At 44.2% G+C, this 22536-nt stretch overlaps 1 protein-coding gene and 1 non-coding gene across 3 annotated transcripts; both read left to right on the top strand.

Annotated features, from left to right (window-relative positions):
* Nucleotides 1-1924: 1924 nt before the first annotated feature.
* Nucleotides 1925-1996, top strand: TRNAW-CCA (transfer RNA tryptophan (anticodon CCA)). The gene has a single exon. It is a non-coding gene; the product is annotated as a tRNA-Trp (tRNA).
* A 10490-nt stretch (nucleotides 1997-12486) lies between these two features.
* CEBPG (CCAAT enhancer binding protein gamma) lies at nucleotides 12487-22253 on the top strand. 2 transcript variants are annotated; one of them, XM_019978984.2, is made up of 2 exons: nucleotides 12487-12690; nucleotides 18715-22253. In XM_019978984.2, exon 2 carries the CDS (start codon nucleotides 18810-18812, stop codon nucleotides 19257-19259), a length of 450 nt encoding a protein of 149 aa, XP_019834543.1. In that variant the 5' UTR covers nucleotides 12487-12690; nucleotides 18715-18809; the 3' UTR covers nucleotides 19260-22253. The 2 variants fall into 2 exon arrangements, with proteins under 2 accessions (XP_019834543.1, XP_070627019.1); XM_070770918.1 differs by lacking the exon at nucleotides 12487-12690 and adding an exon at nucleotides 12942-14235.
* Nucleotides 22254-22536: the final 283 nt, after the last annotated feature.

Here is a 22536-nt window from a genome sequence, read left to right on the forward strand (position 1 = left end):
TGATTTTGAGAACTGGGGTCACCACTCGCTGGGACTCATTCAGATGTACATTTAGATAAATTCTCTCTCTTTCTCTGCTTATTGTAAATAATGATACAATGTAATTCCTTATATTTTTGCATGTACATATGATGATCTTCTTGGAATAAATGACTAAATTGGAATGGCTGGGTCAAACAGTATACCACACACTTCTAGGAGAATATATGTATATATGTATATCACATGATGTGATCACTCACCTAGAGCCAGATATCCTGGAGTGTGAAGTCAAGAGGGCCTTAGGAAGCATCACTACGAACAAAGCTAGTGGAGGTGATGGAATTCCAGCTGGGGTATTTCAAGTCCTAAAAGATAATGCTGTGAAAGTGCTGCAGTCAATATGCCAGAAAATTTGGAAACTCAGCAGTGGCCAGAAGACTGGAAAAGGTCAGTTTTCATTCCAATTTCAAAGAAAGGCAATGCCAAAGAATGTTTAAACTACCGCAAAATTGCTCGCGTTTCACACACTAGCAAAGTAATGCTCAAAAGTCTCCAAACTAGGCTTCAACAGTACGTGAACCAAGAACTTCCAGATCGTAGAAAAAGCAAGAGAATTCCAGAAATATCAATAACCTCAGATATGCAGATGACACCACCCTTATGGCAGAAAATAAAGTACCTCCTGATGAAAGTGAAAGAGGGGAATGAAAAAGCTGGCTTAAAACTCAACATTCAAAAAAGTTCACGGCATCTGGTCCCATCACTTCATGGCAAATAGATGGGGAAACAATGGAAACAGTGACAGACTTTATTTTCTTGGGCTCCAAAATCACTGCAGATGGTGACTGCAGCCATGAAATTAAAAGATGCTTGCTCCTTGGAAGAAAAGCTATGACAAACCTAGGCAGTATATTAAAAAGCAGAGATATTACTTGGCCAACAAAGGTCCGTATAGTCAAAGCAATGGTTTTTCCAGTATTCACATATGGATGTGAGAGTTTGACCATAAAAAAAGCTGAGCGCCAAAGAAGTGATACATTTGAACTGTGGTGTTGGAGAAGACTCTTGAGAGTCCCTTAGGCTGCAAGGAGACCAAACCAATCAATCATAAAGGAAATCAGTCCTGAATATTCATTGGAAGGACTAATGCTGAAGCTGAAACTCCAATATTTTGGCCACCTCATGGAAAGAACTGACTCATTAGAAAAGATCCTGATGCTGGGCAAGATTGAAGGCAGGAGGAGAAGGGGCCAACAGAAGATGAGATGATTGGATGGCATCACTGACTCAATGGACATGAGGTTGAGCAAGCTCTGGGAGTTGGTGATGGACAGGGAGGCCTGGCATGCTGCAGTCCATGGCGTCACAAAGAGTTGGATGCAACTGAACGACTGAACAACAACAGATAGGGAGAGAGAGAATATATATATTCTCTCACACATGCCTACACATATATGTGTATTTATTTCTATATCTATCAATCAATGAATATACAACAAATCATGAATTCATTCTGATAACCTCTGATTCCAATCCAAAAATACAGGGTTCATTGTAGTCTTGCTCTTTTCCTATTTGTAACTCCTTTCTCAAAGTGAGAAACTTGCTCTCATTCTCCAAATATATTTACTTAATTGCTCAATCCTAGCACTTACATCGGAGAAGGCAATGGCACCCCACTCCAATACTCTTGCCTGGAAAATCCCATGGATGGAGGATCCTGGAAGGCAGCAGTCCATGGGGTTGCTAAGAGTCGGACATGACTGAACGACTTCACTTTCACTTTTCACTTTCATGCATTGGAGAAGGAAATGGCGAACCACTCCAGTGTTCTTTGCCTGGAGAATCCCAGAGATGGGGGAGCCTGGTGGGCTGCTGTCTATGGGGTCGCACAGAGTCAGACACGACTGAAGCGACTTAGCAGTAGCACTTACATTGGGCTTCCCTGGTGGCTCAGAGGTTAAAGCGTCTGCCTCCAGTGCGGAAGACCCGGGTTCGATCCCTGGGTTGGGAAGATCCCCTGGAGAAGAAAATGGTAACCCACTCCAGTATTCTTGCCTGGAGAATCCCAGGGACAGAGGAGTCTGGTGGGCTGCCATCTATGGGCTTGCACAGAGTTGGACACAACTGAAATGACTTAGCAGCAGCAGCAGCACTTACACGGGGCTTCCTTGGTGGCTCAGATGGTAAAGAACCTGCCTGTAATTCAGGAGGCACAGGAGATGCAGGTTTGACCCCTGGGTTGGGAAGCCTAGTGGGCTACAGTCTATGGGGTCACAAAGAATCAGACATGACTGAGCAACTAACACACAGCACATACATAAAATAGTTTCAGAATTTCTAACCTATACTCCTTTGAATAACCTAGTAACTAGTGTGTATTGTTTGTGTACAGTTCTTTTTGTATTTTGCTACCCATTCAAAATATTACATTCTGAAGCGATTCAGGTTAGTTCCTTTCTTTGCCATAGTGTGGTTATATTGTTCATTTGCAGTACAGTTAGGTTATTGGTTATTATTTGTATTGCATTTTGGGTTCTCCCCACATCTTGGCTGATGTTAATTATTTGTTCCTGGGGTTTGTGAAACCACACCTCAATTCTCAGAGTCAGAGCTGTACAAAAAGGATACTCACAGATCGAACCAGTCAATCCTAAAGGAAATCAGTACTGAATATTCATTGGAAGGGCTGATGCTGAAGCTGAAGCTCCAATACTTTGGCCACCTGATGAAGAGCCAACTCATTGGAAAAGACCCTGATGCTGGGAAAGACTAAGGGCAGGAGGAGAAGGGGGTGAAAGAGGATGAGATGGTTGGATGGCATCATCGACTCAGTGGACGTGAGTTTGAGCAAGCTCCAGGAGACAGTGAAGGACAGGGAAGCCTGGCATGTTGCAGTCCATGGCACTGCAAAGAGTTGACACAGCCGAGCGACTGACAACAACAACATACTCACAGAGGTCTCAGTCACTCCCTCATCCATTCTACCCACTTCCCACTCTCCCCTTCTTTTTATCTCTGTCCCATCTACCCCTCATAAGTAATTGGTAACATTAGTTTCTGGTTTACTTCTACTGTGTTTCCTTTACATTACTGATTCCCCTGCTGGTCTTGATGATAAATGGACAAGTGCTGTGTTGTGTTTATTGCTCAGTTGTCTCTGACTCTTTGAGACCCATGGACTGCAGCCTGCCAGGCTCCTCTGTCCATGGGGATTCTTCAGACAAGAATACTGGAGTGGATTGCCATGCCCTCCTCCAGGGGATCTTCCCAACTCAGGGATTAAACCCAGGTCTCCCACATTGCAACAGATTCATACCGACCGAGCCACCTGGGAAGCCCTAAATGGACAAAAACAGCAGTCAAAGCCTTAAAAGGACATGGAAATAAAGGGTATAGATTTCTTAAGGTTGATGCTTACCCTACCAAGTAAGTCTCTTAGGCCAGGAGATAGGCTGGCCAAGGCTGAGGAGACTTTAGAAGGGGTACTGATAAATTTGACACAATATCAAATGAAGTCCATACTCTATTCTTATTTCCTTAGTTTTTACCCAATGTCCTTTCTCTGTTCCAGGATCCTCCCAAGGAACCACATTACATTTGACTGTCATCTCTCCTTAGGATTCTCCAGACTGTGACACTTCATCTGACTTTCCTTGTTTCAGTGACCTTGCAATTTTGAGGAGTACTGGTCAGACACTTTGTAGCATGCATATCTATTGGGATTTGTCTGGTGTTTTTAGTTCCTAGGGCTTCCCTGATAGCTCAGTTGGTAAAGAATCTGCCTGCAATGCAGGAGGTCCCGGTTCGATTCCTGGGTGGAGAAGATCCACTGGAGAAAGAATAGACTACTCACTCCAGCATTCTTGGGCTTCCCTTGTGGCTCCGAGGGTAAAGAATCCGCCTGCAATGTGGGAGACCTGGGTTCGATCCCTGGGTTGGGAAGATCCACTAGAGAAGGGATAGGTACCCACTCCAGTATTCTGGCCTGGAGAATTCCATGGAATGTACAGTCAGGTGATGGCACCCCACTCCAGTACTCTTGACTGGAAAATCCCATGGACGGAGGAGCCTGGTAGGCTGCAGTCCATGGGGTCGATAAGAGTCGGACACAACTGAGCGACTTCACTTTACCTTTTCACTTTCCTGCATTGGAGAAGGAAATGGCAACCCACTCCAGGGTTCTTGCCTGGAGAATCCCAGGGACGGGGAAGCCTGGTGGGCTGCCGTCTATGGGGTCGCACAGAGTCGGACACGACTGAAGTGACTTAGCAGCAGCAGCAGCAGCAGCAGGGTCACAAAGAGTTGGACATGACTGAGTGACTTTCATTTTTAATTCCTAAGTGATCAATGCAAAGAAACAGAGGAAAACAATAGAATGGGAATGACTAGAGATCTCTTCAAGAAAATTAGAGATACCAAGGGAATGTTTCCTGCAGAGATGGGCACAATAAAAGACAGAAATGGTATGGACCTAACAGAAACAAAAGATATTAAGAAGAGGTGGCAAGAATACACAGAAGAACTGCACAAAAAAGATATTAATGACCCAGATAACCACAGTGGTGTGATCACTCACCTAGAGCCGGACATCCTGAAGTGCAAAGTCAAGTGGGCCTTAGGAAGCTTCACTATGAACAAAGCTAGTAGAAGTGACGGAATTCCAGCTGAGTTATTTTAAATCCTAAAAGATGATGCTGTTAAAGTGCTGCACTCAATATGCCAGCAAATTTGGAAAACTCAGTAGTAGCCTGAGAACTGGAAAAGGTCAGTTTTCATTCTAATTCCAAAGAAAGGCAATGCCAAAGAATGTTCAAACTACCACACAATTGCACTCATCTCACGCTAGCAAAGAAATGCTCAAAATTCTCCAAGCCAGGCTTCAACAGTAGGTGAACTGAGAACTTCCAAATGTTCAAGCTGAATTTAGAAAAGGCAGAGGAACCAGAGATCAAATTGCCATCATCCATTGGATCATAGAAAAAGCAAGAGAATTCCAGAAAAACATCTACTTCTGCTTCGTTGACTATGCTAAAGCCTTTGACTCTGTGGATCACAATAAACTGTGGAAAATTCTTAAAAGAGGGGAATATCAGACCATCTTACCTGCCTCCTGAGAAATCTGTATTCAGGCCAAGAAGCAATGCTTAGAACTGGACATGAAGCAATGGACTGGTTCAAAACTGGGTAAGAAGTACATCAAGTACATCAGGTACAATATACTCTGTATATTGTCACCTTGCTTATTTAACTTATGTGGAGAGTACATCATGTGAAATGCCAGACTGGAGGAAGCACAAGCTGGAATCAAGATTGCAGGGAGAAATATCAATAACCTCAGATATGCAGATGACACCATCCTTATGGCAGAAAACAAAGAGGAACTAAAGAGCCTCTTTGATGACAGTGAAAGAGGAGAGTAAAAAAGCTGGCTTTAAACTTAACATTCAAAAAATGAGATCATGGCATCTGGTCTCATCACTTCATGGCAAATAGATGGGGAAACAATGGAAATAGTGACAGACTTTATTTTGGGGGGCTCCAAAATCACTACAGATGGTGACTGCAACCATGAAATTAAAAAAACACTTGCTCCTTGGAAGAAAAGCTATGACAAACCTAAATAGCATATTAAAGAGCAGAGACATTGCTTTACTGACAAAGGTCTGTATAGTCAAAGCTATGGTTTTTCCAGTACTCATGTATGGATGTGAGAGTTGGACCGTAAAGAAAGCTGAGTGCCGAAGAACTGATGCTTTTGAACTGTGGTGTTGGAAGAGACTCTTGAGAGTCCCTTGGACAGCAAGGAGATCAAACCAGTCAATCCTAAAGGAAATCAGTCCTGAATATTCATTGGAAGGACTGATGCTGAAGCTGAAACTCCAGTACTTTGCTCACCTGACGGGAAGAACTAACCCATTAGAAAAGACCCTGAAGCTGGGAAAAATTGAAGGCGGGAGGAGAAAGGGATGACAGAGGTTGAGATGGTTGGGTGGCATCACTGACTCAATGGACATGAGTTTGAGCAAGCTCTGGGAGTTGGAGATGGACAGGGAAGCCTGTTGTGCTGCAGTCGATGGGGTCGCAAAGAGTTGGACACGATTCAGCAATTGAGCTGAACTTCCTCATAGTTAGACTATCATGAATCCTTGGGCGTCAAGTGGCATTTTCAACTCATTATAGCAATGAGATGCTGTGGTTGGATGGCATCATTAACTCAATGGACATGAATTTTAGCAAACTCAGGGAGATAGTGAAGGACAGATAGCGTGTTGCAGTTCATGGGGTTGCAGAGAGCTGGACATGATTGGTGACTGAACAACAGCAACACAGCAGCATGGTTTATGCCTGATTTATGTCGACCTTAATCAACTGAGGTCGTGTCATCAGGTTTCTCCTCTATAACCCTTCTCTTTATTTTTCCCTTTCATGCTCTGCTCTTCAGAAGAAAGTCTTTTTGTGCAGTTCTTCCATAAAGAGTGAAGAATTATGACCCCCCCCCAATCTGAGGGCAGAGTATCTACATAAATTATTTGGAATTCTTCTGCATGGGAGACCCATCTCTTTTCTGATGTTCATTTATTTACATCAACATGGTCTCTTGGGATTTTCCTGTGGTCCAGTGGTTTAGACTCTACCCTTCCAATGCAAGGGGCACAGGTTTGATCCCTGGCTGGGGAACTAAGGTCACATATGTCTCATGGGGTGGCCAAAATTAAAAAAAAAAGAACATGAACTCTTGGGCATTTGTTTTATATCCTGGGTTATAATTCAACTCTTCATTATTTATTTTGCTACTCATATTGGCATCGGGGTTCTGTGCCTCCTTGACACATTATTTTGAACTAAATGTTTGTGTCTCACTGTTGCCCCTCCATGTTCACATGTTGAAGCCTTAATCACAAGCATGTTTGTATTTAGAGGTGGATATTTGGACATTAGGGTTAGATGAGGCCATGAGGGCCCTCATAATAGGATTAGTGCCTTTATAAGAAGAGACACCGGAGAGCATGTTTCTCTCCTGTATCCCATACAAGGATCACATGAGCACACAGTGAGCTGGTGGCTGACTTCATAGCAAGAAAAGAGGCCTTGGAATAAAGTCGACCTTGTTGGCACTTTGATCTTGGATTTGCCAGCCTCCAGGGCTGTGAGAGAAAAACCTCTGTTGTTTAAGCCACGCAGTCTATGGCGCTTTGTTATGGCAGCCTGAGCGAAGACACCTACCTCATTATTTTGCTTTTTGAGTACTTCCACTCTTTCTGGCATTGCAAGATGCTCCAGGCTCATCTTGTGTATTTCCTGCCTCAGTCCTAAAATCAGCCATTTTTCCAAGGAGCCCCATTGCTGTTACTGGAGGATGTTATTAGACACCAGGAACCAGGTCTTAGGTAGCAAATTCTTTGTGGATGGACAGATTATTTTGTGCCTGCCATGTTGCATGCTAGCTGTATGCTAGCTTTTTTTCATGGCAGTTTACTTGATTCTCATGACAACTCTATGAGGAATTTACTGTTAACCCCCTCTGCAGAGGGGGAACAGAGCTTTAGCTAGGTAAATGCTAGCCAGCATCACCTTGTTCCGTTTCCCGAACCCATCATACCACTATGATGGAGACTGGCGTCACATATCCCACGAATGAACAAATCCCAAATGACCCTCTGTTTATCTGCAGTTTTGTATTTCATAGGCTCTAGAGTAATTTGCATTACAATCAACATGAAACAGGTAATTAGTGCTTTTTCAGAGGGGTGAAGATATAAGACATTCCTGGATCCACAAGTAGATACAAGTTACCTCTCCTGATATGTACAGATGTCACACCCCTCTTGTGAACACAGCTCTCATGTATGCAGACAGTCTGACCTATTTTCATGTGTTTACACAGTACACACCATAGCACACACCAATCCTTGTGTGCACAGATACTATGTACTATTCTAAAATGCATGGATGACATTTCTTTTTAAATTTTTATTTATTTTTTAACTGAAGGATAATTACTTCACAGAATTTTGCTGTTTTCTGCCAAACATCAACATGATTCAGGCATAGGTATACATATGTCCCCTCCCTCCCATCTCCCTCTCCACCCTACCCCTCTAGGTTGTTACAGAACCCCTGTTTGAGTTCCCTGAGTTATACAGCAAATTCTCATTGGCTGTCTATTTTACATATGGCAATGTAAGTTTCCATGTTAGTCTCTCCATACATCTTACTCTCTCCATCCACCTCCCCTGCCTACTCCATGTCCGTAAGTCTTCTATGTCTGTTTATCCATCGCTGCCCTGGAAATAGATTCATCAGTTCCATCTTTCTAGATTCCACATATATGCATTAGTATATGATATTTTTCTTTCTCTTTCTGACTTACTTAATTCTGAATAATAGGTTCTAGGTACAGATGACATCCTAACTGATAGAATAATGAAATCTGACATGTGGAAAAGTGCTTTATAACAGACATTGACACTATTCTAGTTTAAACTATGTCAGATTTTTCTCTTTCACACATAGGGCCAACTTATGAAATTTGGGGATGTCCTAAGACAACCACTGAGCATCTTAGCTGTTATTCCAAATGGTGCTTCTGAAGGTAAAATTGGAGGTTTAAATCTTGTCCTCCAGGATGGGGATCATATGATACAGGAAAGAACAAATCAGACAACCAGAGTGATTAAGGCTCCATCAGAGTGGCCACAGTGTAAGCTGGCATTTGAAGCAGACACTGGTGGATTCGTCTGCTCAGTGCCCTCTTTCCCTCTGGGAGCTGCCTCTGCCTTATCATCCACAGCTGCCATGTTAGTACAAGGTGACCTGCTCCAAGCCATTTGACCATTCCAGGGAAGAGCACTTGATCCAGCTGGACCAGCCCCCAAGTCCTTGTCTAGGACTTTTATAACAGAAACTGGTAAGGTGAGCGGGCCTTTCTGTAGTGACCAAAGCTTTGAACATTGAGGCCGTCAGTGGCTGTGTGAAGAAGGAATAATGTGTGCAATGCCCTAAAATCTTTGACCAAATCCTTCTTTGTGCTAAGCATACTCAGCGTTGGTTTTCAGTTATTTCCTATCAAAAGAGCCCCAACCAATGAGGAATAATTGCCAATCACTGTCATGTAATTGCTAATATAGCACAAAAACCATCTATTGAGACTCAAACCTGTGATAGACATTATCTCAATCCTCAGAATATTATAGCTGTGGTCCAGATCTGTCAAAGGTGGTTAATTTGGTATATTAATTTTTCAGAAACTTTACAGATACACATTTATCATACTTAAATATCATTCTGAGTACTTAAGATACATTTATGGTAAATACTTAAGTTTCCATGGGAAACTTCTATTGGTCTGGCTTTCAAATACTAAGAGAAGGTGGAAAGAAATGAAATGATAAAATGTGGTAACTAAGGGAACTATCCTTTAAAAAATGCCTTTTGAGATACCCTATCGAGTCAACATCATCTTCAATATTGTGAATACTTCAGTGCCTGAATCATCAAAGTAATATTAAGCACAGTGTGACTTTGTTTTGTAGTGTATTGTAGTTAACTATAATTCTGTGGATATAATTGGTTTGTAATTCAGTTATGAGCATCATGGTAATAATAGCTGATACTTCTAAGCTCCTACCATGTATCGGGTTTCCCTGGTGACTCAGTGGTAAAGAATCCACCTGCCAATGTAGGTGATGCAGGTTCAATCTCTGGGTTGGGAAGATCCCTTGGAGAAGGAAATGGCACCCACTCCAGTATTCTTGCCTGGGAAATCCCATGGACAGAGGAGCTTGGTGGGCTAAAGTCTATGTGGCTGCAAAAGAGTTGGACACGACTTAGCAACTAAACAACACTAACAACAGCGTTGTATCAGCCAGGCTGTTCTAGGGCCCTAACTTTTATCAACTCTAATTCTTACAGCTATTCTATTGGATAGACATCGTTGGTCTCCCCATTTGCAGATGAGACAGAGGTTAAGTTATTGGCCTGAGGTCACACAACCAGTAAGAGGTGCAGCTGTGAACAGAACAGCCTGACACTAGAGTCCATATCTGTTAGGTAACTAAGTAGTTAATCGAAGTCGCTCTCAGGTAATTAGCCTATTCAATTATAGGAGGTCTTACTTCTCAAGTCCTTTGGAGGGGATTTTAAGGTACTGCTGCTGCTGCTGCTAAGTCACTTCAGTCGTGTCCGACTCTGTGCGACCCCAGAGACGGCAGTCCACCAGGCTCCCCTGTCCCTGGGATTCCCCAGGCAAGAACACTGGAGTGGGTTGCCACTTCCTTCTCCAATGCATGAAAGTGAAAAGGAACGGTACTACTTGATTACAAATTCTCTGGATTTGTAGACTGTGTATTGAGTATCAGTGAGGCAGAGATCTATGCAGGAAACTTTTCTTTGATTGTAGTGGCTTGGGTCCCTGTGACATGCAAGAAATTTGTGGATCTCCTTAAACTAAAAATAGCTCCACCAGGCTCTCCTCATTTCCTTACAATGACAGCAAGTCTTTCAGAGGATTCCTATCTCTCTTAGGGTAAGAATCAGATTCCTTCCCAGGCCACAAGGTCCTGTCCATCTCATCACTCTCCTCCGGGGCACTGTGCTTTAGCCACTCTGGCTTTAAATTTCTCCCATCTCCAGACCTTTGGGGCTTCCTTGGTGGCTCAGAGGGTAAAGAGTCTGCCTGCAATATGAGAGACCAGGGTTTGATCCCTGGGTCAGGAAGATCCCCTGGAGAAGGATATGGCAACCCACTCTAGTATTCTAGCTTGAAGAATTACATGGACAAAGGAACCTGGCGGGTACAGTCCACAGGGTCTCAAAGAGTCGGACACGACTGAGCGAATTCACAAGACCTTTAGATGAGCGAGATCCTCTGACTTGAAGACACATTCCCTTTATCTGTACCACTTAGGCAAATCCTACTCATCATACAGGGTTTCCCTAACCCATAGACCAGGTTTGATTCCCTTCTCATAATCTCTTGCAACATCTTGTACTTCTTTCATTAGAAAACTGTGTGATTACTGAATGTTTCTAAGTGTAAGCTCCGTGTGGACAGGGACTGTTTGTTGCTGATTCCCAACAGCTTAGCACATAATTGGCACCAAATAAATACGTGTAAACCGAGTAGAAGAAAGAATTACCAGCTACCAGCTGAGGAGGAAATAAATACTCTAGTCTCCTTGGCATTGACTAGACCTGCTGAATGTGGAAGAAGGCCTGCCCAGACAGACAGGCAGAATGCTGGAGCAGCTTGGCAGAGTGGTTAGCAAACCAGAGGATACATGAACCTACCCATAGTTTATTTTTTATACAGTTTTTTAAGTGATTAGGAAAGAGTGGGTGTAGTTATGATTTTGTGAGCAACAAAATCGAATCCAGTTTTAACAGTGCTAAAATCTTGATCAAAGAAATTTCAACTCGGAACACTAAGGGCCAAAGTGAAAGAACATAGTGTTTTTCATGATTCTGTGTCATTCTACCAAGTGTGCTTCTGTGGTTATCAGTGCTCATTTGCAGTTGCCTCCCTTTTGATTTTTACTATCTTTATTTTTTTGCAAATATTTTATCATCTCTTCACTGATTCCTCGAAACAGTCTTATGCGATGAGCTGGTGCCGTGGCCTGGGTGATGAAGAAACGTTTCCTCTTTCAAAGACTCCAGTTTTTGGACGATAAGAAGTGCTAAAGAGGAAGCAATCAAACCTATCTGCCTTCACCCTGAGCGCTGCTTCCTGGTCTTGATACGCTTTCAGATTCTCCTGTGAATTGTCTTAGATAAATAAGGATGGACTGCCATCCATTTTTTGAGATCACGTCTCTGTTCACCTGGAGGACAGTACAGCACAAGAGAATGGATCGTGGAAATGCATTCCCCCATAACCACAGTCTGCACCAATGTGACATCAACACTAATCCTATGTTGGGAAAGTTTTGCTCCCTTCGTCTTTCAACAAGTTTGCAGCTGCCTTCACCGCCCTGAAGTCGAGGTCTTCTCTCCAGGCTCCCTCCGAGTGGTGCTGGCAGTTGGCGGTGAGACGTCCGTCGGGCGCCCAGCGTCCCAGGAGGCGAGCCTGGTGGGCCGTTCCGGGAAACTGTTCCAGGGAGCGACGCCGAGGCGGGGCTCCCCGAGGACGTGGTGAAACTAAAACAGAAATCGGTGATTCAAAACATCATCTCAGGAAATTGTGCTTTCCAAAGACAGGTGTTCCCTTCTCGAGGCTACTAATTGGTTCTCCAATTTCCACCGAACCTTCCCCGCTGTCGGCCGCCCACCCCTCGGAGAGCCGCCCAGCGCGCTCTCCCGGGGAACCCCGGGCAGCCTCTCCGGGCAGCCTCTCCCGCCAGCCCCGCCTGCCCCGCCGAACCGTGGGATACGCCTCCGCCACGTGCCCGCCTCCCGCGCCTAGACCTCCCGCAATTGGCTGGTGACCCTGCCCGTCGCGGGGGGAAGGGCGTGTCCCCCACAAGACGGCGCTCCCATTGGTCACGACGGCAGCGGCCGCGCGCGCGGACCCGGCGAGGAGGGGAAGCCGGTGGTGGTGGCGGCTGCGGCGGCTGCGGCGGCGGAACGGGCGGAGGCAGCCGGTTTCGTAACCGTCGCTCCTCCTGGCTGACTCTCGGGCTGCGAGGCCTGGGTCGGGTCGGGCCGCGCCGTGCGGGGCCGCTTGGAGTGGAGGCCGCCTGGGAGCGGGCGGGCTGGAGGGGCCAGGTAAGGAGGCCGCGGGCGGGCTGAGGGAGGAGGAGGAGGCCGCGGCGCCGCCGGCCGCTCGCGTGGGCGCGGCCCCAGCCGGAGGAGACCCAGCCCGGCCCTGGGCGGCCGGCTTGCTGGGAAGGCCCCGCGCGGCCCGCGGCGCGGGCGGCGGCCCCGCGCGGCGTCTGATGCAACCTGCCGGCAACACTCGGCGGGGCCGCTGAGCTCATCCCTGGCCCCGGCCCAGCGCCGCGGCGCCACCCGCCGACCCCCGCGTTCCCCCGGCGCCCCTGCTGCCGGCCCGGGACGGGATGCGAGCCCGGCTGTGCCCCACTCCAGAACCCGGCCCTCTTGTTTCTGCAGTGTGACTAGCCAGGCTCGTATTGGCCCCTGGGGATAAAGGGTGTTCCCAGAATAGCAGAAGGTGGATCGCGTCCTGTTGAGTGCCACCTGGGATTATTTCCTGCAAGTCCTAAACGGCTCGGTGTCGGGCAGTCGGGAATCCAGTTCAGAAGATGGTAGAAAAGTAGGCAGGGAAAGCAGTTGATTTTGAAATATATGACTTTACTCAAATAATGTTGTGTTTCCTTATGGAGCTGTACTTCGAATATATACCCTGCGTTGACTGTTGAGCACAAGTTCGATGAACGTGCAGCCGCCAAGAGTTGAATAGCAAAGAGGAGGGCAAGAAATGAAGCACTTCATTAGCGTGTTTGGAGGGAACACAGGAAAACTGCTAGCCGAGGTGCCTAGGTGGAGAGGATGGAAATGCATGTTTGAGGGGAATGAGAATCTGTTCTTCGAAGTAAGCTTGTGGGTTTTTATTCTTCAGAAGGTTTAATTGCTTGGCTTTCCTCTGATCTGAGGTTTGTGCTGTCATCTAGCATCTTACATAAAATGTGTCCGTTTCAGAAAGGTGTTTAACATAGGTGGGTTACCCAAAAGTTGGTAGGTCTCTCTCCCAGGATACGCTGTCAGTTGAATTCTTGTTTGAAGAGATTATCCTTTAATTCAGGTAGGATATGGGATGCTCAGAGACACATTTGAAATAAAATACTATGGAGGCTTGCTTTACTAAGAAATTTAGTCTTTAAAAGCCCTTGATAACTAAAAGTTAAAATCTGGTTAGCTGTTACTACTTGAGTAGTATTTGGGATAAGCTATTCTTAAAGTTGATTCACTGTTTTGGAGAAACTTAGTGTAAACAAGGCTAAATAATTACAGGATGCTAGTGAGCTGAAGAACTTTTCAGTTTCTTGAGTCCTACTTTTGGTGGGCACACTTGGCAGATTCAGCCATTTTAATACCTGCCTGAAAAACATAGGTAGAACCTAAACTTAATTTTTTTTTTTTTTTTACCCCCAGAATATCCTCCTAACTTCTCAAGATCGTGTCATAACCCTCGGCAAAGTTGTCTGATCTTGGACAGGTAGTTTCATCCCTAGGGATTTAAACAGCACCTGGTGAGCCCTAGGTGAAGATGAATAGGGCAGAATTCATGTGGCTGAATTTGGTGTTATGGCCTAAGATTGCCCCACCTGATCACAGAAATGGTAAACGCAGGTAGTCACGATTCCATGTTTCTTGTGTGTTCTTAGGCCGAGGGTAGGGGATGCTCCTGTGGGTTCTTATGCTGATAGGTACATTGGTCTCCTACCTTTTTGGTTTTCCCGACCAATCAGTAAAAAGAAAAAGAAAAAAGAGCATGACTCTAAAAGATGTATATTTATAAACAGTGTGGTGTGTTATTAATAGTTGGTGTGTGTTGTAAATGACACCAAAACTAGAGTAAAACGATGACATTAAAAAAAGACAAAAGGTATTTTCTTCTCATACTCCAATGGACCACTTATAGGCTCCCTGAAGGAGTATACTCGTTTGTGGACCCCTGTTTTGGGTCATGAAGCCAGCATGGCAAATGCGTAGAAATCCTGCTCATTTGGGTGTGTGTTAGGGTTTGACGGCTTACTTCACTTCATTTGTAGTACTGAGTTGCCAAACCCTGGCAACACATGCCTAAGAACTTGAGGGTGTGGAAAAACGTAACTGGACAAAGTGGAAAATAAAGGTTCTCAACTGAATGAAGCAAAGACCAGACATGAATGACCTTCACTGTAGAGGCTGGGGACTAGAGTAGCAAATGTTTTTATTTTCCTGTATACCTTTAAGACAGACCAAGAACTTTGGATCGTAAGACTGTGTGTATCTTGAAAAGAAAGTGAAAGTGAAGTCGCTCAGTTGTGTCCGACTCTTTTCGACCCCGTGGACTGTAGCCCACCAGGCTCCTCCGTCCATGGGGTTCTCCAGGCAAGAATACTGGAGTGGGTTGCCATGCCCTCCTCCAGGGGATCTTCCCGACCCAGGGATCGAACCCAGGTCTCCCGCATTGCAGGCGTCTTATCTTAGTAACACTCAATTTAATTATGGGTATCTTAGTAACACTCAATTTAATTATGGTTGTTTTAAGAGATTTTTAATGCTAGAGAATCTTATTTTTATATCAGACACTTAAATAAATAAATGTTTTCTCTGAGCCTTTTGAGACTGTATTCAACAAATGTTTCTTGAGCACCACCACTGGATGTTGGGCGTATGGTGACAAAGATGGAGGCCTGCCTCTAGCTTATTCTACAGGGAGCCACACTGTGGAGCTGGCATTGACAGAGAAACTAGGGGAACAAATTGGACAAAAGCACCAAGTGCAGACCATTTAGGGGAGTGATGTTGGCTTCCAGTATTGTTGAGGGGTGATGAGAAAGGGAGCTGGGCCTGAAGAGATTTGATCTGTGTGTGGAAGCCACAGAAGAATATTCAGTGAGAGGCTGCGACACACTCAGGTTTGAGTGTTCAGTTGCTCTGGAGACAGTGGCTGGGGGGAACATTGCTGCCGCAGGGCAGGCTATGCCCCTGAGAGATGGTGTCAGCCTCAGGTGACTGTGGCATAGACTGGAGAGGGGTGGTGGAGTAAGGTGTTTTGGGGGAGACGGGTGGGTAGAATACCAGTAATACCAATGATTTGAACAGATTTGGAACAAGGGACAAATATCTGGATATTTTGGAGTGTAGATCTTCATTGGGGATATTGAAATTAAACATTTATTTGGGAAGGAGGAGAGGAGGAATATCTCATTGTATATATATGGAAAAAAATGACAAGAGGGCTAGGAAAATGCTTGAGACATTTATTGTCCCAAGTGAAACTTGAGAAAATTTTGATTTTGCTGTACTCATTCTAACATTTTGAGTTTTCAGTGTATCCCTGATTTGAATGAATGTCACTTGATTTAAGAAATTTGAATTTAAAAATGGTACCCACTCAGTCCATCTTTCTGAAGATCTGTGGTTGGTTTGTGGCAGTGGCTGTGAAACGTCAGTGTCACCAGAGTCGCTTGCGGCTCCTGTCAAGACGAGCGCTTAGCCCTGTTCTGAGACTGCTGGTGCCTGCGTCTGGGGCAGCCTGAGCATTTGCATGTCTGCCAAGGGGATGCTGATGCCGCTGGTTCAGGGACCGTGCTTTTGGGAACTGCTGCGTTTCAGTTTTCCTTCTGCCTCCTGCCAGAGGGATTCACAGCAAGGAAGCAAGGTGCCGCCCTGCTTCCTGTGGACTGAACTTTGGAACTGCATTTGTCCACGTAGGAGCCAGACTTTCTCGTTTAGGGTTGAACATCCAGATTTGAAATAAGCTTATTTTCCTTTGTAGGTGCTCGTTAAATGTTTGTGAAAGAAACAAAAGCACAGATAACAGTGTAAACTGCAGAACTGTAAACTGTATGTAGCATTTCAAGGTAGCTGTTTTACTCAGTGTAAAAAATAAAATTGGCAATCTGTTTGGAGTAAGTCTTAGCCCCAGTTAGCTCTTTGACCCCCTTTCCATGGTGGATAACTCTTCACCTTGAGCACTGCTTTCTTGGCTTGTCTTTGGTTGGGGAAATAAAAATAACTCCTTTTTTTTTTAATCTCCCAGTTTCCCTTTCTTACATATTTTACCAGTTTGATGATTCCTGTTTGTTTTACAAGCCAAGGACTCATTTTCAAAACCTTGTCTGCTGAGTTCAGTACCTTGGCAAGATGAGTCAGACAGAGGTGAAAGTGCCCTTCCTTGTTCTGGTGTCTTTGAGAACAAAAGCGGGCATGAACTTCACTAAGTTTGGAGCCTGTAATAAGTGTTTTTGGTGACTGAAGTTCATGGTAGAGTGTCAGTGTCAGAGGGCATTTTACATCCCTCCTTTGCAGAGGGGGAAACGGAGGCCCAGAGAGGGAAGGGTGTGTCCAGAGTGGGACGGGGATGTGCGAGCCAGGATGAGAATCGACTTGGTTCCTGGTCTCTACTTCTTTAGATTATTGTTATCTCTGAGTTCATTAGGGATTAGCTTTAAAGACTAACAACCCAGTTGGTATATAGAAGATAAATAAGATGAACATAATCATTGATTGTTGAGATAATCCCAGGAGAGGTGTTAAACAAGTTCTTAAAAATTGAGTCAACACTTCACTTTCGCCCAGTAGATAGGCAAGAGTATAGATGGCCAGTAACACTATTAATGCTAAGTGTGGTGCAAATTAGAGTGAACTGCCACTTGTCAACTGGAAGAAAAAATAGGCAACATGATAAATTATCAAGGGAAATTGTGAAATATTCATTACTGAAGATAAACTTGGAGTAGATGTCCATCATGGTTTGGAAGGAAGCTTTTGGTGTTTCCTTAGTACCGAAGTGAGAACAGATGACCCCTCTAGCTCAGGACTGCCTTTGTGGCCTGAAAAACAATGGAAAGCAACGATACATGGCCTTTTGAAAAACGGCCAATACAGAAATGACTCGCTAAAGGTTTGGGCGAAGCTTTTCTTAAGAATTGTGAGGTGTACTCATTTGAAGCTGTTCATGGTTGTGGCTTCAGGTTTTTCCACTGATGCAGTTTTGTGGAAAGAGAACGGGGTCGTTTTATGGCTCCTGCACTGCTTCCTCCATTTCCAGCAGCGTGTGACTTCTTGGTGGGCATAATTCACTCAGTTTAGACAATCTGTCTTGAAGTGGCCTCGTGATGATAGGCTAGGTCTCCTTTTGACACATCTTGAGGCAGTTTTAGGACCAGCGTGGACTCAGAGTAATCCGAATATGACTGGTTTCTGAAACTGACTGTTTCTCGTGGCAGCACTGCAGATTTGGCCTGCCCTCTGTGCTGCTTGAGCAGCGTCAGCCGGGTGCAGGCCTGCCGCTGCCCTGGCTCTTGGTGCAGCCTGACTCCCAGCTTGCACCTCCTTGGATGCATCATCAGGGCCTTTGTTTCTCTCCTTGTGGCATCAGGTTGACAGTGTTGAGATATGTTTACTAGTTATGTCAAGAATTAGGAAAACACTAGAAGCTTGATGAGATGGGGAAGCAAACTGGGTGTCTCAAACTGGCTCTCAATGAGCCAAGAAACTAACTTAGGAAATCTCTGTAAACTACCATCATTTGAGGTCATTAGGAAAATAAAAACAAGCCAAAAAACACATTTTCAAAGTATCCCATACAGATACGCTTTGGGAGAACAGTTAGGTCCTTGATGGCTCAGTCTCTGCACATTGGAGTAAGGGCCACGCAGAGATGGCAGTGCAGCGTTCGCGAGGAGGCCGGACTGGGCGCTCTGCTCCCGCCTTCTGATTTGACTTGGACCAGCAGTTGAGCCATTGCCCCTCTTTTATTGCACTGTCTCTCCTGTTGTAATTGTTCTCTCTCGCAGACTGCCAAGGGCTGTCATTCATATGCTCCACCTAATTAGTGACACCGCTTTGTTTTTTCCTCCCATTTTTGATAACAGTCACAGATGGGCAGTCCCCTCAGGGACTCAGGTGGGTTAAATTTGGCCGTGTGGTGCCTGTGTATTACTTACTTCTCTAAATTACGTGACTTAGACTTCTGAAACATGGGAACAGTTGGCAGTTGTTGTAGATGCTTCTCAGCATAGTCAGTTAATACTGGCCTGCTGTTAAGTACATGCGAATTTGATCTCATTTGATCTTGTCATTTCCAATATTTTAATGCAGTTTTTTCTTAAATAGGTACATGTGAAGATTTCTTGGCAGTTCAGTGTGGAAACCATTGATCACCTTGTCTTCATTCTGCTTGTTCTGTGTTGACAAGGGAGCGTGCCCAAATGAGCAAGGTATCGCAGCAGAACAGCACTCCGGGCGTGAACGGAATAAGTGTCATCCATACTCAGGCTCATGCCAGCGGCTTACAGCAGGTTCCTCAGCTGGTGCCCGCCGGCCCTGGGGGTGGAGGCAAAGCTGTGCCTCCCAGCAAGCAGAGCAAAAAGAGCTCACCCATGGATCGCAACAGTGACGAGTACCGTCAGCGCAGGGAGAGGAACAACATGGCTGTGAAAAAGAGCCGGTTGAAAAGCAAGCAGAAAGCGCAGGATACGCTGCAGAGAGTCAATCAGCTCAAGGAAGAGAATGAACGGTTGGAAGCAAAAATTAAATTGCTGACTAAGGAATTAAGTGTACTGAAAGATTTGTTTCTTGAGCACGCACACAACCTCGCAGATAACGTGCAACCCAGTAGCACTGAAAATACGACAAATCCTGACAAGGCAGGACAGTAGAGCTCACCCCTTCCAAACTTCACACCTTGTGGCTTGAACATTTAAGGTGGGACTACCTACACCTCTCTCATCAGCGGCTGAACCGCCATTATTCAGAGATCCATTGAAGGTTGTTTTCTAGGGTCAGCCCTGAAGAGCTGATTAGCTAAAAATGTTAGACGTGTAACTTGAATATCTGGTTTTAAATGATAAGGATTTTTGTGGGGATAAAAAACACTTAAAGGTATATGGTAAAAAAAAAAAAAAACTGCCCTGGAACCTTGATGTTCTTAATAAATGCTGACTTCCCAAAAAAATGTTTCTTTTTTAGGTTGACAAAAGGAATGGGGAACTGGCAAGTCGTGCGGAAGAGTCTTGGTTTTAATGGATATGGTTAATTGGATGAAAGAAAGCTGAATGCGACCTCTGTTCATCTATTTGTGACTCGTTTCTAAATTATGTATTAAAAATGCTTAGGGCTAATAGAAACCAATCACTTTATAATTTGGAGTGATTTTATGTATAGCATAAACCCTGTTTCAGCATAACTAGTTTTACCCAACAAATACTAGTTTTTTGAATAGTGATGACAAGTTACGTAAAGAAACCCCATTGCATTTTAAAGGCAGTATGCAGCCAACTGGCTTAAAAATAGAAATAGCATTTAGGAAGCAACTAGGTTTTTTAAAAGTAAAAGCAAAGCATATTAGAATTACACTCTTGGGGTACCTTTGGGTTATTAGATTGGCATTATTTTGTTAAACAAAACAATGGTTTAGAGAAACTCCGTATCAGTTTTAGCTTCTGCAGACACTAGTAAGCTTTTTTTTTTTTTTACACCATTTGCACAGCCTGGTTAGTAAATCAAAGCATCTTAACAGTTTATGTCCACCCAAATTGCGGGTTAGGATTTTGAATATTAATTTCAGCAGGTAGTTTCTCTGTTCACATACGTTGCACTGGGGCCGAGGATTTTGAAAGCAAAAAGTTCCTGTGAAGGCTCACTTGTATTTGACCTTAACCAACTGGTTATTAGAAAAACACATGTCAACTCCATGCCATTTCCCAAAATAATAGCCTAACAAAACTTGAAAGTATAAGGTTTAGCAGTTAATTTATTTCACTTAAACACATCTTTTTGTATTGTTTTTGTGACATTTCTTAGTTAGTGGGCTCTATTCCAGACTTTTGTACCACTTTTTATTCATTTGTATGCATTTATGTCCCATAAATTATTTAGCAAGAAAATACTGATAAAACTCAGGATATTGATATTTCTGTTGATTACTAAAAAGTGGCAGTCGCTAGAATGGGAATCTCTAGGATCTGGATTATATCAGTGTTGGTAGTTTTGATTGCCGTTGTTTTTCTTTGAATGCAGTTCTAGCTCAAATTTGTTGGAGTCTGTTTTTTTCTTCTTCCAGTGTTTGTTTTTGGATGACCCAGGCTGGTGACAAGAGGCTGAGTCACATCAGACTTAAACAGTTACCAGCTGTCTTATTTGAACGTGGTCATTTTAGGCCGCATTGTTGTTTCACACCAAGACCCTGGGACATTGTAACCAGGATGCAGTTCAAGTTGCACCCTCAGGTGGATGGAAGAGTGGCGTCTGTGCCCTTCTGGTCAGCAGCAGACATCACAGTGCCCTGCAGCTCAGCAAAGCCATTAACAAAGGCCAAGAATCCCTTCTGCATGTGACACGAGCCCAGTATTGTCCCATGAGAGCCACCATCCCAGGATGGCTAACTCCCGATAGAGCCAGGAGACAGGATAGGGGTTGCTGTTAGGGTCCAACGTTGGTTACCTTGGTTGGAGTATCGATCAACTTGTAGGTTGATAGAGGTTTTAAATAACTAGGAGATGCCCCAGAATCCTGCTGAATCTTCAGTAGCACCTCACTGGGGATGCAGTTAGGTCTCCTGAACCTTCAAGCGTCTATAAGAGGTGCTACAGACATTTTAATCTCTTTATTTACTAAACAGTATCTTTCAGAAATGAATGTCCACATGGAATTTATCCTTACCCATTATATGAAGTGACCTAACTATCTTGGAAAAGAAGCTTTAGGGAAATCATCAGGAATGTACTCAGTTATTTCAAATAAGAAAGTAAGATTGGAACTTTTGGAACAATTGATTCAAACTTTTCTTTTACCTATGCAAATCAGAACTAGCACAAGCAGTCGTGCAGTTTTATGCATAATGTAAAAAAATGTTAACCATGGCCTTGACTGTCTTACTGAAGTGTTTGGGAATGAAAGGTTTTCATTTGATAGGTTTATCAGTATAAAATGGAGGGAACCCAAGTATGGGGAATGGGCAAGTGTAGAGCTTTGGGAATTGTAAAGGACTTGTAACTTTTTTGTTCTGTAGGTTTCGTATGAACCATTAGGATATGACCTGCCTTTGCTGGCAGGTCTAGTGGTCTAGGAATTAGGCTTCAGTGTAAATTTCTAGCTGCCTCTGAGTCTTCTGGGGTGGGTGCTTTCTGACCGGTCCTGGCTGCGGGTGGTACCAGTGAACAGTGCTTCCTGCTGTCCGGTCCCTTTTAGTTACTGGGGTGTGAGCTCATGCTTTGGACATTCTTAGCAAGAAGTAGTAAGATTTTAATAAAATATGACCAGAACTTTGAAATTCAGGTCATGAGTGTGAAATTCTCAAATTTACATAAAGAAGTAGAAGTATGTACACTTTAATGTTTGAGGTTAAAAGGAAGGAAATCATAGCAGCTTTTGATGTTTCTTAATCCCCGTTAGAAGGTTTGAAGCTTTGTACCTGAACAACCCCGTTGAAGCACTAGGAGTGTTTTCGATGCCTTAGAAATAGAAAACTTTCGTCTGACAAAAGCTAGGAAGGAATAAAGTCCATTCTATAGCTGTTAGATCTGCCTCTCAGGAAAAAGTACTTGTTCTTTTTGTTCCTGGCTTTCCTCAGTTTGTGAGATAACTCTATTTTTTTAAATATAATTTTATTTCTTTCAATGGATTTGAAATAAAAAAAAAAAACTTTGGAATAATGCCTGTATTTCATTGTGGGTTTCTTTGTTAGATGCCAAGAAAGTAATCCAAGTTTGTTCGCCAGCTCTGAGGAGCAGGCAGATGGATGCCTGCAGCCTCTATGTGCTCAGCCCAAGGCAGGGGTGAGGCGGGTGTGGGGGCACGCAGAGGCGCTTTTGTCCCGTCTCTGCTGTGCTCAGTTGTGTCCAACTCTTCGCAACTCCATGGACTGTAGCCCTCCAGGCACTGTCCATGGGATTTTCCAGGCAAGAATACTAGAGTGGATTACCATTTCCTTCTGCG

This window comes from Bos indicus, chromosome 18 (genome assembly GCF_029378745.1).
Source record: "Bos indicus isolate NIAB-ARS_2022 breed Sahiwal x Tharparkar chromosome 18, NIAB-ARS_B.indTharparkar_mat_pri_1.0, whole genome shotgun sequence".
NCBI classification, from domain to species: Eukaryota; Metazoa; Chordata; class Mammalia; order Artiodactyla; family Bovidae; genus Bos; species Bos indicus.